The sequence below is a fragment of the Podarcis erhardii genome, assembly GCF_964252035.2.
Source record: "Podarcis erhardii genome assembly, chromosome: 12".
In the NCBI taxonomy this organism is placed as follows: domain Eukaryota; kingdom Metazoa; phylum Chordata; class Lepidosauria; order Squamata; family Lacertidae; genus Podarcis; species Podarcis erhardii.
Window position 1 is genome coordinate 307,059 of NC_138513.1, and position 16,678 is coordinate 323,736.

At 52.2% G+C, this 16,678-nt stretch overlaps 1 protein-coding gene and 1 long non-coding RNA gene across 2 annotated transcripts; both read right to left on the reverse strand.

Moving 5' to 3' along the window:
- Nucleotides 1-4,220: 4,220 nt before the first annotated feature.
- On the reverse strand, nucleotides 4,221-16,146 carry ABCB8 (ATP binding cassette subfamily B member 8). The gene is made up of 16 exons (XM_081834309.1): nucleotides 16,001-16,146; nucleotides 14,314-14,620; nucleotides 13,850-13,999; nucleotides 12,496-12,590; nucleotides 12,248-12,353; nucleotides 11,909-12,070; nucleotides 11,289-11,374; nucleotides 10,912-11,009; nucleotides 10,444-10,549; nucleotides 10,298-10,331; nucleotides 9,938-10,074; nucleotides 9,108-9,202; nucleotides 8,364-8,497; nucleotides 7,326-7,473; nucleotides 5,774-6,024; nucleotides 4,221-4,561 (listed from the first exon to the last, which is right to left on the reverse strand). Exons 1-16 carry the CDS (start codon nucleotides 16,129-16,131, stop codon nucleotides 4,481-4,483), a joined length of 2,121 nt encoding a protein of 706 aa, XP_081690435.1. The 5' UTR covers nucleotides 16,132-16,146; the 3' UTR covers nucleotides 4,221-4,480.
- LOC309326120 lies at nucleotides 6,421-7,319 on the reverse strand. Its single transcript, XR_014150174.1, has 2 exons — nucleotides 7,036-7,319; nucleotides 6,421-7,000 (listed from the first exon to the last, which is right to left on the reverse strand). It is a non-coding gene; the product is annotated as an uncharacterized lncRNA (long non-coding RNA).
- Nucleotides 16,147-16,678: the final 532 nt, after the last annotated feature.

Below are 16,678 nucleotides of genomic sequence, written 5' to 3' on the forward strand. Positions count from 1 at the left end.
GTGGAATCTTTTTTCTTGTAGTTTGGATCCATTGCTCCGTGTCCGCTTCTCTGGAGCAGCAGAAAACAACCTTTCTCCCTCCTCTATGTGACATCCTTTTATATATTTGAACATGGCTATCATATCACCCCTTAACCTCCTCTTCTCCAGGCTAAACACGCCCAGCTCCCTTAGCCGTTCCTCATAAGGCATCGTTTCCAGGCCTTTGACCATTTTGGTTGCCCTCCTCTGGACACGTTCCAGTTTGTCCGTGTCCTTCTTGAACTGTGGTGCCCAGAACTGGACACAGTACTCCAGGTGAGGTCTGACCAGAGCAGAATACAGTGGCACTATTACTTCCCTTGATCTAGATGCAATACTCCTATTGATGCAGCCCAGAATTGCATTGGCTTTTTTAGCTGCCGCGTCACACTGTTGGCTCATGTCAAGTTTGTGGTCAACCAAGACTCCTAGATCCTTTTCACATGTACTGCTCTCAAGCCAGGTGTCACCCATCTTGTATTTGTGCCTCTCATTTTTTTTGCCCATAACAAGGCCAGTGGAAGTGATGGTATTCCAGCTGAACTATTTAAAATTCTAAAAGATGATGCTGTTAAGGTGCTACACTCAATACACCAGCAAGTTTGGAAAACTCAGCAGTGGCCAGAGGATTGGAGATCAGTCTACATCCCAATCCCAAAGAAGGGCAGTGCCAAAGAATGCTCCAACTACCACACAATTGCGCTCATTTCACACGCTAGCAAGGTTGTGCTTAAAATTCTACAAGGAAGGCTCAAGCAGTATGTGGACCGAGAACTCCCAGAAGTGCAAGCTGGATTTCGAAGGGCCAGAGGAACTAGAGACCAAATTGCAAACATGCGCTGGATTATGGAGAAAGCTAGAGAGTTCCAGAAAGACATCTACTTCTGCTTCATTGACTATGCAAAAGCCTTTGACTGTGTCGACCACAACATACTATGGCAAGTTCTTAAAGAAATGGGAGTGCCTGATCACCTCATCTGTCTCCTAAGAAATCTCTGTGTGGGACAAGAAGCTACAGTTAGAACTGGATATGGAACAACTGATGGGTTCAAAATTGGGAAAGGAGTACGGCAAGGCTGTATATTGTCTCCCTGCTTATTTAACTTATATGCAGAATTCATCATGCGAAAGGCTGGGCTGGATGAATCCCAAGCCGGATTTAAGATCGCCGGAAGAAATATCAACAACCTCAGAAATGCAGATGATACAACTTTGATGGCAGAAAGTGAGGAGGAATTAAAGAACCTTTTAATGAGGGTGAAAGAGGAGAGCGCAAAATATGGTCTGAAGCTCAACATCAAAAAAACGAAGATCATGGCCACTGGTCCCATCACCTCCTGGCAAATAGAAGGGGAAGAAGAAATGGAGGCAGTGAGAGATTTTACTTTTTTGGGCTCCATGATCACTGCAGATGGTGACAGTAGTCACGAAATTAAAAGACGCCTGCTCCTTGGGAGAAAGGCGATGGCAAACCTAGACAGCATCTTAAAAAAGAGACATCACCTTGCCAACAAAGGTCCGTATAGTTAAAGCCATGGTTTTCCCAGTAGTGATGTATGGAAGTGAGAGCTGGACCATCAAGAAGGCTGATCGTCGAAGAATTGATGCTTTTGAATTCTGGTGCTGGAGGAGACTCTCGAGAGTCCCGTGGACTGCAAGAAGATCCAACCTCTCCATTCTGAAGGAAATCAGCCCTGAGTGCTCACTGGAAGGACAGATCCTGAAGCTGAAGCTCCAATTCTTTGGCCACCTCATGAGAAGAGAAGACTCCCTGGAAAAGACCCTGATGTTGGGAAAGATGGAGGGCCCAAGGAGAGGGGGCCGACAGAGGAGGAGATGGTGGGGCAGTGTTATCAAAGCTGCCAGCATGAGTTTGACCAAACTGCGGGAGGCAGTGGAAGACAGGAGTGCCTGGCGTGCTCTGGTCCAGGGGGTCAAGAAGAGGCAGACACGACTAAACAACAACAACGTTTATAAGTGTACCAACCAAGCACGTACATAGATCAGCACGGGAAGACCAACCTGGAACCATTTTGATTCCTAAGCTGAGCAAATGTTTTCTCTGCAAGGTCAAAGGAAAATGGAAAAGCCTCCCCATTGTCTTTTCCTTCACAAATCCTTTCTTAAGGGTATGTCTGTTGTCAGGGGTTCAGAAGGAGAGACACAGGAGGGGGAGCAAATGGAGAGTGAGGAGGAGGAGTACGAGGGGGGAGCAGGCAGTGACAGTGGAAAGAGTTATTCCACAAGCCTCTCCAGCGAATCGGAGGACTCACAGAAGGGAGCGCCGATGGCCAGGGCGAGGGGGGTTCCAGGGGGGAAGCCCCAGGAGGAAGGGGCCAGCGGGGAGTCCCTGAGCAGCAGTTGGAAATCAGGACCAGCTTCCCCACCAGAGCGCAGTGGGGAGGGGGAGTCCCAGGAATTGGGACCAGTGCTCTCACCACCAGCGGGAGGAGAGGAGTCAGGTTTGGTCACGCCCACATCAGGAAGCGGGGAAACGGTCAGGAGGAAGGTTACCGGCTGGGCGCGCGCACCAAGTTCAAATGTACAGGCGAGCGGCACAGCAGGGAGCCCGGGTAGGGAGCCAGGTCCTAAAGCCTGCCGGAAGGAAGGGGAAGACCAAGGGGGGTCAGCGTCAGAAGAGTCCAGGAAGGAGGAGACCCCAGAGGGCAGAAAGACCCAGCGAAGGAAAGAACAGCGTAGGAGGTGGAGCCGGGCGAGGATCTTAAACTGGTGTGGGAGGAGCAGTGAGTCAGAGGGGACTTAGCCGGTCTAGCGTCGAGACGTGGGTCTGCGCGCCCAGAGCCTTGAAATGGAAACTAAACTTCAATAAAGACTTTGTATATTATATCCACCGGGCGTTGGTCCTCTGTGAGCTGGGATCTAGAGGCAGACCTGACATCTGTGTTTGAATAGGGTGTGAGCCTGTGACCTGGCCCAGGAACTAAGTATTTATTATTACAAAAGACAGGCAATCCAATCAAGTAACCTGCCAGACAGGAGATAAACATTGACAGGAGAAAAACATTCAAATTTCTGTTTTAGACCGACTTTTTTGTGATGTATGTATGATGCTTCTGGGGTTGGTCTTGATCTACGGGCTGGCAATTTCAAAAGTCCATATAAGGCCTTGCGCGCCATTGTTCTGGGTTCCTCCTCCTTTCCTGCGTGTGAGGGGAGCACCCTGTTGCAACAGATCAATAAAGATCAGGCTTACTAGTTGCTTTGCTTCTCAATATTCTCTGGTTGGCCTCTGTTATTTTCTCCTACCGATAGGTAACACAATGTAAGGCTCTTGGATACCCCATAAGGGAAAAGGGCAATTTTTGTTTACAACACCGCCCGGCCCGGCTGGACATGGAGGCCTCTGGAGCCGCTCGCAAGAAGACAGGGGCCAGAAAGGCTTCCGAGCCGGTCTCAGGGCAAGTCTCCCTCCGGAGCAGGACATCTGCCTCCCAAGCGCTTGCCACCTTCCTGGATGGACACCACCAAGAGGAGCCATTGTTAGGAGTTTCTTCAACCTGCACCAGGAATGGGGGTCTTCCCACAGCTGTCATCCTTCTCTTGTGATCTCGTGTGCTACTTGACACTAGAATGGGAGAACAGCCTGCCAGATCAGGCCAATGGCCTCTCTAGTCCAGTAGCCTCTTCTCCCAGTGACCAACTGGGTGCCTGTGGGAAACCAGCGAGCTGAACAGGAGCCCCAGACCCTCTCCCCTCCTGGGGTTTCCATAGCTGCCTGACTGTGGAGGCAGAGCAGAGCCATCCTGACCAGGAGCCTTCAAATGGACTTGAATTTGCCCAAAGCCACCCAAGTTGGTGGCCACCACTGCCTCCTGGAGGAACGAGTCCCAAAGTTTAAGCATGTGCTGTGTGAAGAAGGACTTTCTTATATTTCCTGAATTCCCCAAAATTCAGCTCCACTGCATGCCCACAGGTTCTAGTGCAATGAGAGAAGGGGGAACATGGATCCATTCTCCATGCCGTGCAAAATTTTATCAACTTCTACCACGTGTCTTCTCACTCACTTGTTCTCTAAGCTAAAAAGTCCCAAATGCTGCAACCCAGCAGCTGCAGGAAAGCATGAAGAGTGGCTGACCAGGGGCCTGGATGCCTCCTCATCCTGAATCAGTGCTTGGAGGCAGGACGAGGCCTCATAAAGCCCAAGTTTTGAGGCAGTTAAGAACACTTCAGACACACCATCCAAATGCAAAAATACTGTATTTGAAAAACAAGTTTAAATTACATAAAGCTCTGTTCAGTGCTGGAACTCAAGCAGAGTTGGGGGAGGGTATTTTATAACACTAGGCAGATTCCAGGGCAACAGGCTCCTGACTTGGCCCTCTGCACCCCTGCAAACCAATTCTGGGACTGCATCAGAATCCAAATAAGCTCCTGAGTGAAATGGGGGCAGATCAGGCAGTAATACTTCCTCGAGGGCAACAAAACAAGCTTTCCTGCTTCAGACTCCATCTTTGGTTTGGCGTCGGATCAACTCTGCATAGATGCCACCCTTCCGTAGTAGATCTGTGTGTGTCCCGGACTGGAAGGAGAGAAAGAGGGAGATCAGGAAACAAGAGCAGCACTTTCCAGTCCCCCAAAGTCAACAGAAGTGCCAAGAGCTGCATAGAGCCTACCAGTCAATACAACACAAGCACCATTCTCCTACAAAGAATAAGAGGAGCTTAGATTGGCCCCTTCTATCATGTCCTCTAGCATGGAAGTCGAGATTTTTGTTACACCAAGCATTTAGTGCATTTTAATCTTGCCCGTTCTGCCTCTGTTTCATTATGACTTGTTTTAATCCTCACCTCTTTAATTGTAGTAATATTTAAATTGCTGTAAAATGCCTTCAGGCAGAAAAGTGGTCTATGTTTCTATAAATGAACCGGGACTCCAGCATGAAATTGCTGTTTTAGAATTTATTAGCAAATTTTATTCTATTTCTTTAGGGCTCAATCAGTTTCCACTCCCAATAGGTGCTGCTTTGGTACAGCAAACTTGAGAAAGATCTGCAGGTCTGAAGGCTTGTTCTGTTGTTGTTTCTGTATACACCTGAATATTGAACAAAACTGTCACAGAACTTCTGCACACCTTTGTCCTTCACTTTTGGCAAACATTGTTGTTCTCGATAACTATGTATGTGTACCTAAAGTAGCACACACTCACACTTAGCAGGGACAGGAAAGGCCCCTCTCAGCGGCCTGAGCTGCTCCCAGTCCAAGGAGACCACAGTGGGACAGATGGCGCAGTGCCTGCTTAAAGTGCAGGTGCCAGAAGGGGGCAGCAAACTAACAAAGTGGGTTTCCCAGGAAGGGGATGGGGCCAGACTTCAGCTTCGTGGTCTGCTGAGAGGTGAGCAACTGCAGTCCTTCTCCATCCAGCAGCATAAAGCTTGAAGTGCACACTGTGGAAGGAGCTGCACATCTGGCTCTGGCTACAGAGTTTCATACTCTGTGCCACTTGTTTAGGCTGCTGTTGAGTGAAGGTGAAGAAGTTTGCATTCTGCTATTAACATCCTGCAGCAATGAGTTCCAGAATTACTGGTAAGATATTTATCTATTAACCTTTGTAAGCCTAGAGGAATCAGTGGGTTTAGGAATGCCCAGCTGCATTGGTCTGGGGCCCAAGGATGCTGAAATCCACAAAGTGCCCCCAAATCCAGTTCTCATTAGCAGCCCCCCCCCGTTCTTTCCCAAGCTGGGAGAGGCCTCAAGACAAGGCTGCCTGCCGCCTTCCTCCCCTGCTGCCTCACCTCAGCCACGTGACCCTTTGACAGCACCACAATGAGGTCTGCATCCTTCACTGTGCTGAGACGATGGGCAATGACTAGCACGGTGCGGCCGGCCACTGCCCGGTCCAGGGCTTCTTGCACCACGTGCTCCGACTCCGCATCCAGGGCGCTCGTGGCCTCATCCAAGATCAGCACTTTGGGGTTCTTGATGAGGGCCCGGGCAATGGCCACTCGCTGCTTCTGCCCGCCAGACAAGGTCACCCCACGCTCACCTGGGATGGGAGAGAGAACGCAGAGGGGAGAGATGAAGGGGAAGCAGACAGCCGCCAGCACAACCAAGCGTGTCCTCTTGACGGGGCCCCTCTGTTTCCTCTCCACAGCCCACTACCCAGGACAGGGAGGGGGGTATGCAGAAGTGCCCCTCTCCATCCCATAGGAGGTTGTAGCATCATGGGAAAACCTCGTGGCCAAGGCCTGAATCTGGCACCAAGTGACACCAAATCTGGCAGCTAGAAATCTACAGATATGAAAATAATTGCCACAAAATAACCCCAGAATGTGTTGCCCTGAGGATGCCACTTCCAATACCTCTACCTCATCTTCTAGAGGTGTTTGTGAACCCACTTAGAGCAGGAACCAGTCATTTAGCTGAACTTTTTTTTAAAAAAAATGGAATAAAGCACAACAAAATCTGCCTTGTGCCGAGGCTGGAGGGGAACTGCAGCCTGAGTTCAGAAAAAAAGATGCAAGAAGGAAGAGGAGTAGGAGGAGTCTGTGGAACAACCAGGAGAGGTTGCCATGTTTAAGAGAATCCAAATCAGGACTCGCCCCACTCCACAAACATTTTCTCAAAACCTTGATGCCCACCCTATGGCGGAAGCTGGCAAGTAGATCCATCAATCAGGGAGAGTAGAATTTTTTTAAAATGCCATCAGTTTAAGAGCCAGACAGGAACTGCCTGTGGATTAGACAGGTACCTGGGATTAGAGAGAGGGACTTTCTGTCTGGGTGGGTGGAAAGGTGTCTCTGGCTATTTGAATAGACTCAGAAAGGTCTGTCTGTCAGAGTGAATGGGCAGGCAGAGAAAGATAGGGATTGTCTGTGGGCAAAGAAGGTTCCATCTACCAAGGGGAAGGTTAGGATTCCAGAAGGGGCTAGGAGTCTTCTCCAGGTAATGTAAGACAACGGCCGTCCTACAAATAATTTAACTGCCCAGTGACAGATTTGCAGCATGAAATTATGGAAGATCTAAAATATATTTGTAAAGAGTGTTTGTTTGAAACAAAGTGTTGTGCCTTTCAGAAAAGTAACCACAAAGCTAGAACCTTACTGAGTGTAAACCAATAAGTTCTAGTTTTGTTCTGAGAGTGTCTAACCCTTACTTAGCTCCTTTGAGAGAGGATTAAGTGGTCACAGACTCCCCTTTTCCTAATTATAGTAGGTTCCTACCACAAACCGTTAGCTTAACACCTCTGCTGTGGGAAGGCAGGGAGAGATTTGTCTAACAACACACCTCTAGTCGCAGTCACGTTACCCAGCCTGCCACCCACCCCACTCCTTTGCTTTGACTCACCCACAACAGTGTTGTAGCCGTCTGGGAAGCTGCGGATGAATTCATCCGCATTGGCGAGGCGAGCAGCGGCGTAGATCTCGGCATCCGATGCGCAAGGCTTGCCGAAGCGGATGTTCTCCATGATGCTTGTGCTGAACAGCACAGGCTCCTGGGGCAGGAGGAAGAGAAGGAGTGAGGCCTCAAGACACAGGGAGAAGCTTGAGCCCAAGGAAAACATCTCCCACACCTGCTGCTGTTGTCGCCTCAGCAAAAACACCAGCACCTCCTACCTCTCCCTAGAAGTTCTTCCAGTGAGATCATTCATGTTCTTACTCCAGCCCAAGACATCTTCTTTAAGACCACCAGTACTGCCTTGCTGCAGCAGGCTGGTGGTGGATGTGGGCAGCTACTCCCATGTCTCCCATGACCACCAGTTGGTGCGGGGAGCCCCTAAGCAGACTGCACAGCAGAGGCAGCCATCCCCACCACATGCTGGTAGCTGCTGCTGAGCAGGGAGGTCCCATTCCCACAGCTTTCAATCCTTGTTGTTGTTTTAATACGGTTTTATTATCTATACTATGTTTTATATTCAGTTTCTGCATCCTGGTATTCTCTGAATGCACAAATTCACTCTGGTATGCTCTGAATACACAGTTGTCTATGAATTCTGAAATGCAATGAATAAATAAATAAATCTTCAGCTATCACAATCAACAGTCAAATAAAAACCTATCCTATGAAAAAGAAACCAACCCTTTTTAAAAAAAAGATCTAGGTTGGTGGCCATCACACCAGCCTGTGACACTCAATTCCATACATTAATTGCATGCCACTAAAAGAAAGAATCTCTTTCTTATGGTTCTCTGCTAATCAGGTTCAATGTTCTAGTGGTCTGGGGAAAATGAAAGCTACGTCCTCTCTCCCCGTGATCTGTGACTGCATGCAGCATCCCCTTCTGTTTGCCTTCTTTTTTCATCTTAGGAAAATACTCCACTGCTTTCAGTCTTCTGCCAGCAATTTCTCCACTCCTCCACTCCACTCTTCAGCCACATTTCTCACCTGGTTAATGAAGCCAATGATTTCCCCACGGAGCCAGGTGGGATCAAGAGTGCAGATATCACGGCCATCCAGAAAGATTGCGCCCTCCGTGGGCTCATAGAACCGCTCCAAAAGGGCTGCCACAGTAGACTTCCCTGGGCAGAAGAAAGAGAAGGCACCAAATGCTCCTTCCCCCCAGGCCATGCAGAGCGTGTGCACCACACACACACACACACACACACACACACACACACACACACAGCTTTGCTGGCACTTGAGGGCAGGAATAGGAAGACTGCCATGAGACCAGGATCTGGCACTATTCAGTCTGGATAGCGAGGTGTTTGGCCATTACTCAAATGAAACGGCACATGGTGAACGAGTTGTCAAGTTTTCATGAAACGCAGGGCACAGATGGACCCATCTGGGAATGTGAAATTCAACCAAGTGTGGGGTTTAGCAAAGGAACAATCCAATGAACAAATCAAAGGTGGGAAATGTGTGAGGAGGAAGCATCTCACAAGAGGATTTACAACCGACTCTGGGAAAGGAGCCTTAGAGGCACTTCAGGAAGGAGTCGTGATTATGGTGTGACCAAATGGCTAGTCCCATCTTAGGCGATATTAAGAGCTCAGTGACAGAGATCTCGGGAGAAGACCAAGAGACACAGACACACTCTACCACTCCAGCAGGCAGGGAAGTCAAAACGTGGTAAAGCCTTTGCTGACCTGGCCCTGCTGAGGGAAGAGAGAGAGAGACTCTTACCTCCTCCAGACGGCCCCACAATAGCCACTGTCTTGTTAGCAGGGATGGTGAGGGAAAAGTTTTGCAGGACCTTGGCGCCTAGCCGGGTTGGATAGCTGGGAACAGAAGAAAGAGGTCAGGCCTTGAGGTGGACCAGCCCTGTGGTTAGCCCAGAGACTGGCTGATCCCACTGGCATTCAAGGACACCAAGAGATGAGGGAAGGGTTGGCACAGGAGCCAATCCCAGAGTAGGGAGGCTTCACCAGGGCAAGCGAGCGGGATCCTTGAGGTGGAGGAGCCGGGAGAAAGGAGAGCAGGGGGGTGGGGCGCTGTGAACAGGAAGGGCTGAGCGTATTGCAGGAGCAGATGATCACATCTCACCACTGCAGTGCCTCATATCTGGCAAAGGAGTTTGCTCCCTGAGAATCTTTTGCTCAATGAAAAATATTAGCAAGCTGCTTGCTTGTGTGGCTGATAACATCTGAACAATGCCTGGTAAGCTTCAGAAGGGATTTTTTGAGTGACTGGGAGGAGTCTGAGGCATCAGGCCAAAGGGGGCCCATCTATTCCAGCATGCTGTTCTCTCAGTGGCCAACCAGAGGCGTGTGAGGAACACTCAATCAGGACCTGAGCATAAGAGCCCTCTCCCCTCCTGTGGTTTCCAGCACCTGGGATTCAGAAACCTCCAACCACTGAGCTTTTACAAAATAAACAAAATGCCTGGAATGACAAGGGAAAAACAAGTCTGTCTGTGTACTATAGATTTTGTGCTGTCTTTTTCCATTCCTGTGCACAAGAGCACATCCGTTCCTGAGAGGTCAGCTGACCCACCTCCTACAGCCGGGTCTCACCTGAAGGAGACATCATGGAACTCAATGCGCCCGCTCAGCATGCTGCAGGCAAGCTGCTCTTTCTCACAGACCGCGGTCTCTGGTGGAAAAGTCATGTATTCAAACACGCGGGCCCCAGCGCTCATCCCCCGCACCACCTGGAGGAGATGAACAGCCACAGGTTGCGAGGAGAAGGCTTCTCGGGGAACCCAGTCCCCTCCATGCTCAGCTGCCAGGAACATGGCGGCTTTGGCCACATCCACATGAACTACTCCACCACCTTTCACAAAGCTTGGGTGCATTTTAGCTTGTGTCCAGTTATTGTGGGGAAGGGGGAGGCCCCTGTATGCCCTCCACACCCTGCAGCCTCCCCCCACGTACCTGCCCAAACAGGATGGACATGCTGGCCAGGGACCTAGAGGAACACAAGTTGGGAGTTTGTCAGGGCAAAGGACGGAGCACATGGCGGGGGGGGGGGAGTCTCTGATCAGCCACTGGGGCGCATGGGAGGCCTGCTAGGGCCTTACCTTTGCACAGTCTGCGAGGACACCAAGAAGGACATGAGGTCGCCTGGCGTCATCTCTTCCCCAGCCAGGAGGGTGCCGCCTACAAAGATGGTACCTAGCACAATACCTGGGGGAGAAAACAAGGTGGCAGCAGATGGAGGTGGTGGGACGGTTGAGGCAGCCTTTGCCCACTTGGTGCTCTCCAGATATTTTGAAGTACAAATCCCATCAGTCCAAGCCATCTGGAGGGCACCAGGTTAGCAAAAGCTGTGTTAGGAAAACTTATGAAAAGGGGGGGAGGGAGGGAGGGAGGAGTGCATTTTTATCGAGTGGGCAACTGCATGTTCTCAGAACATATGAGGTTTAAAGTGCATTTGCTCCAGCAACCACCATGCTGTCCCAGAAAGGGCAGAGCAACAGAGAGAACCGCAGCGTCACAATGAAGTCACAGCCCAAAGATTCATCAGTGGCCCCCCCAGCACCACTCACAGTTCAGGGCCACGTTGGAGAGCCCCTGGAAGAAGGCAATGCCCAGCCCCAGCTTCATGTTGAGGTGACTAGCTTGATCCACCTCTGCTCCATACTGCCTGCAAGGGACAGAGAAAGCAGCTCAGGCCAGCAGTTTCGGGAGAAGACTGGAAGACCTGCACAGTGCCAGCAGAAGAGGACTAAAGAAGTTATGGGATGGCTATATGCCTCACTCAGGGCTCTCACACAGAAGGAAAGGGAGCAACTAGCTGATCTGTATTCCCCACCTTGGGGTGGGAGTAGGGAGGACTACCAACATATTGGGTTCCCCCCAGGGATTTTGAGGGAGTGGTGATCTTGAAGCCGGCCACTTCCAGTCCAGGAGAGGAGGGACTCACTGGAGCTCTTTGGGTTCCATGGCAAAGGCCCGCACCGTCCGGACGTTGCCCAAAGCCTCATCGGCCACTGCTGTGGCCTTGGCCACCTGCAGTCAAGAAAGAAGCAGAAGTCACTGTGGGGGGTCAGCAAGCTCCAGGGGCAAACCTGGAGGATCCTGGCTTGGCTAACTCCGGGAATCAGTTCCAGTCAGATGCACTGTAAGGAAAAGACACTTTACAAAGGAATGAATTTTTAAAATGGGACAGAGGGAGGGAAAGGCAGGAGCTACTCCAGAAAAGAGCCCATGACAATGTGGGGCAGGCAGGATGATTTGCTGACATGGGGAGAGCAGAACGCTCTCGTTTGCAAATAACCGCCATAGCTCCAGTCTGCCACTCTGAGGTTGGTAGAGGGGGTGGGGGCGGGCAGCACACAAAAGCAGCTCATTCACCTAGAATAACTGGCTGAATCCAGCAAAAAAGAAGGAACGACATAAAGCAGAATTCTAGAAAGTCGTGATGGAGAATAAAGGAGCTCAGTCACAGACCAGAAAGTATTGGGGGGGGGGACTTGCGGGGGTTTTCAATGGCCTGGGTGGGGCTTCAGTATCCACACTGCACACTGGCAGCGCCTCTCTTACCTGTTCTTGGGCTTTGCGTGAAAGCCTGCGCAGAGAGCCACCAATGTAGGCCCCGGCCCCCACCAAAATGGGCATCACCACCACCAGCATTCCCGTCAGCTTGGGTGAGATCAAGTAGAGAGTCACAAAGCAGCCCACAGTCTGGGTGAGGCTGCGCAAGCCCTAAGGAGCGGGTGGGGACGGGGGAGAAGACAGAAACATGCCATTAAGGAAAGAGCCCTTGGCCCCACACCAGACTCACCTCCCCACGGAAAACATCTCATGCATTGTTCAAGTCCCCCCCCCCAACCCTGTCCCGGGAAATCCAAGCCCAGCTTTGAACCAGCCCAGTCCCCACACCTGAGAGATGACAAGCTTGAAGGAGGACTTGAACTCCTGGATGTCCGTGGTCAGGCGATTCACCAGCTGCCCCGTCTGGTTGGCATCAAAGAAGGCCACCTCCTGCCTTAGGGAAGAGGGCGGCAAGTCACTTCTCTTATTTTGAAGAGCTCAAGCCCCTGGATGTATCTCAAGTTCCAGCCTTCTCTCTCTCTCTTTCACCCTCCCACCCCACCCTGCAACCCTCCCCCCACCCCCAGGCCAGTTACCTGAGGAAGGAAGAAAAAAGCTGCTTGCGCATCCTATTGGCCACCTTCTCCCCAATCCAGGAGAGAAGCAGGATATACCCAAAGGTCATCAACCCCTGAAAAATTGTAGAAGGGGGTGGGATGAGATGCACAACATCACTTGAGTGCAAAACCAAGACAAATGATTTTTAACATGCTATAGCTGTTAATTAGCTTTTAGTGTTTAAAGAGCTAAACGACTCAGGCCCCAAATATCTGAAAGACAGCCGACGTCCCTACTGACCCTTCTGGGTGCAGAGATCCAGAGAGGGATCCCCCAACCTCAGAGGATTGAGGGGGGTGGCAAGGAGGAGAATGCCTTCTTTGTGACAGCCCCTAAACTGTGAAACTACGTTCCCAGAGATGTGTCTGGTACCTTCATCATACAGCTTCTGGCAAATGCTGAAGACACACCTCTTTACCCTGGATTTTGACACTTGAGGTGAATATTCTTAGGACCCACCTCCTTTGGTGATTGTAAAATGTTTTAAACTGTTTTAATGTGTTTTATGTTATAACCTGCCCTGGGACATTAGGCTGAAGGGTGAGAGAATGAATAAATGAAATTAAACAGCTTGACCGGTGCCAGACTATCTGTGTTGTGTCTATGGGGGTTTCTTGTGAATGGTTCTCTGCCCTTTGACTTGGCAATGCAAAGTCAAAATTAACATACATCTAAGTTCTAATTATCACTACCTGCACCTTTTGCATCTCACTGTCACTCAGCTCTTACCTTATACAGTGGTGCCCTGCAAGACGAACGCATCGCAAGACTGAAAACCTGCTAGACGAAAGGGTTTTCTGTTTTGGAGGCACTTCGCTAAACGAATTTCTCTATGGGGTTGCTTCGCAAGACGAAAAAATCTTGCGAGTTCCCGCGGGGTTTTTTTCGCTTCCCCCCCCCCTTTTCCTAAGCTGATAAGCCGCTTAACAGCTGATCTGCTGATAAGCCGCTTAGCAGCTGATCGCTAAAAGCCACTAGACCGCTAATAGCGCTAATCCGCTAAGCTGTCAATGGGCTTGCTTCGCAAGACGAAAAAACCGCTAGATGAAGAGAATCGCGGAACGGATTCTTTTCGTCTTGCGAGGCACCACTGTAATTTATCCCTTACATACCTGCTAGGATTTCGCTTCATGCATGTGAAGAAGAGGGCTTGAGTCCATGAAAACCTATGCACAATGTGCTAGTCTCTAAGGTGCCACAAGACTCCTGGTTGTTTATATGCACATCAGTCCCCTCATCTCCTCCCCACACAAATCCACCCCGAGGACCCCAAATGCACTTGAGCTTGGGGCCAAACAGCCGCTTCCCAGAAAGATCCTCTCTAGCACCCACCTGGAGGCCATAGACGCTCAACAGGCGCAGGGCAGGTCGACGCGCCACACGGAGATAATCGGCCACACGCATGTGCTGCGCTACCACATTCACCATCTTGCCCAGCAGCAGTGGGATCTGGATGTTGAGCATTGCGGCTCCCAAGGCAAACTGAAGGCAGGGGGGAAAGCAAGGTGAGGAAAGGCAGCTGGAATCAGAAATGTCACACTACACAATCTGTGCCTGTGGTTATTTCACCCTCTAGTCCAAACCGTCAGGCTGGGGTTTTCTGCTCCTTCCCGCATTACACACCTTTCTTTGGGCTTCGTTTCCTTCTGACTTTGTCAGCCTTTGCACAGGTGTGCTTGTTGGTCTGGGCACGTGTGCACACACTCCAAAATTTGACCACACCCTTCCCCATCATCTGCACAGGACACAACTGGCCACCCCCCCCCATCAATGGGAGAAGAGGAAGGGGCTCTCACCAAGACTGCTGCGATCAGTGCCAGCAGCTGTGGGCGCAGGAACTTCCAGAATATGGCCCAGTTAAAGTCTGGCTCCTTCTCCACAGGTGGGGGGACACACACCACCTCAATCCTTTGGACCTCCTGGCAGAAGGCCCGCCTGAAGCCCGCCCCCAGTCCCAACAAGGCTGGCCCTGCCAAGAAGGCAGCCACCCGGCCCAGTGGGAGGAGGCTGCGGGGCAAGAGCAGCAGCATGGCTGGGACTGGCTTGGCCAAGCGGTTGGGAGCCCGCAGGAAGCATGAGAACCTGGCATGGCTGCCCGAGTACCTGCGAGGAGAGGAGGAAAAGAAAGCCAATCATCTCAATTCAGGTCAATGGCTGAAGAAGACACTGCTAGGTAGGGCTTTTGACTGACAAGAGAAGTTTCCTTCCAAAGACCGCACGATCCCCTGAATGTCATAGAGATCAGAAAAATGTAATCCTAATAACTCTACAAGATATTGTTATTCCCAGGTGAGAAAATGAAGCTGAGGGGTCATTGGCACAACTCACCCCAGGACACTTAGGGAATCCCTGGCAAGACCATTGCTCTCCGTCCCCAGGACCACACTTTCTCCTCCAGAGGTGGCCTGGCTGAGTCCACCAAACCTGGGACTACAAGGGCAGGGAAAGTCAGACTGGTTCACAAAGGCCTTTGGGCTGCTTGTAGGAACCCTGGATGCAACCCCCTTATTCAGCCTCAGTGAAGCTTCTTTCTGCCTCTCATTTGTTAACTGGAAGTGACAGTAGCTGCTGATCTCACAGAAAAAGCCTCCTGCTGAACCAGATTGCCTTCCAGTAGCACCTTAAAGACCAACTAAGTTAGTTCTTGGTATGAGCTTTCGTGTGCATGCACACTTCTTCAGATAAACAATGTATCTGTGTATCTGAAGAAGTGTGCATGCACATGAAAGCTCATACCAAGAACTAACTTAGTTGGTCTTTAAGGTGCTACTGGAAGGAATTTTTTTATTTTGTTTTGACTATGGCAGACCAACATGGCTACCCATCTGTAACCATATTGCCTTCTGGTGCTACTGGAAGGTGCTACTGGAAGGAATTTGTTTTGTTTTGACATATTGCCTTCGTTCACGAAACAAGTCTCTCTGCGGAAGCCTGCCTGCGGCATGTCCTTTTCTCTGCTTTGGGAGCCTGCAACTGGACCAGGATGGCTTAGTTAGGCCTAGACAGCCCCTAGCCAGGAAGACTCCAGATGGGAAGCCCTCCTCCATTTGCCACCCAGAGATCTTAGATGGAAGCAAAGGCTAAAAAATATTCAACCAGGGGACAAGTATCTTTCTATTCTGCCAGGCCTTTTCAGGAAGCCTATCTGGAAGAAGGGGGAGAGTTGGTGTGTTTTGATTTCTTTAGCTTCGTGTTCCTTGCAATTCTCTTTTCAATGTTTTTACACGTCTGAAATTGCGAGCAGCTCTTGCACCTGCCAAGGGCCTCTGGGAGGAGCTGGGGGGGAAGGTGGAGGCCGGGGACTGCTGGCTCCTCGCTTCGCGCATGCGCGGGGCTGCTTGGCGGGGGGGGCCGCTTGCTGTCTCCCCGCCCCCTTGGGGAATCTGCCCCCCCCCACTAGCCGGCGCCGGAGGAAGGCAAGCAGCCCGGCCCAGGCGGCTCCGGCTCGGCGCTCCCGGCCTGCCCCGCGCGGGCGAGGGTTACCTGGCAACGAGCACGGCCCGGCAGGGCCCTCTCTGGGCCGCCCGCCCCGGGGCCCGCCAGCAGCAGAAGGGCGCGCCCCCGCCGCCCCGCCCCGCCCGCGGGAGCTGCAGCAGCAGCAGCCGCGCCAACATGGCGGCAGCGGGCGCCGCGTCCCCCGTCCGCCCGCTCCTCCCTCACAGGAGCCCCGCCGCCGCCGCCGCCGCCATCTTGGAACCGCCGCCAACCTCGCCGGCCCACAATGCCCCGCGCGAGAGCGAGAGGGGGGGAGAGAGAGAGGGGGCGGGGCTGGCGGCGGGGGGCGGAGCCACGCGCGGCGGGGAGAGAGCGAGGGGGCGGGGCTGGCGGCGGGGGGCGGAGCCACGCGCGGCGGGGAGAGAGCGAGGGGGCGGGGCTGGCGGCGGGGGGCGGAGCCACGCGCGGCGGGGAGAGAGCGAGGGGGCGGGGCTGGCGTCGGGGGGCGGAGCCACGCGCGGCGGGGGGAGGGAGCGAGCCATGCCCGCCCGCCCAGGCCAGGCCGCGGCCCGCCCGGGAGGAGGAGACGCCGCCGCCCCCGCCGCTGCCCCGAGGCCGCCGCTCCGGCGGGCCCCCAGCTCCCCCCCCGCCGAGCCCCGGAGGAGCCTCCCCGGGCCGCGCGCCGAGATGGCGGCAGGCGGAGCCCGAGGCGGGCGGAGGAGGCCC

What these genes read in the sequence shown, in the direction of transcription:
- ABCB8 (XM_081834309.1), bottom strand. Translation starts at nt 16,131, where the DNA reads ATGTTGGCGCGGCTGCTGCTGCTGCAGCTCCCGCGGGCGGGGCGGGGC. An exon ending in CGGGCCGTGCTCGTTGCCAG is followed by an intron (nt 14,621 to 16,000) that starts GTAACCCTCGCC and finishes CTCTCCTCGCAG; the next exon opens with GTACTCGGGCAGCCATGCCA. An exon ending in TCCTCGCAGACTGTGCAAAG is followed by an intron (nt 10,332 to 10,443) that starts GTAAGGCCCTAG and finishes GTGTTCCTCTAG; the next exon opens with GTCCCTGGCCAGCATGTCCA.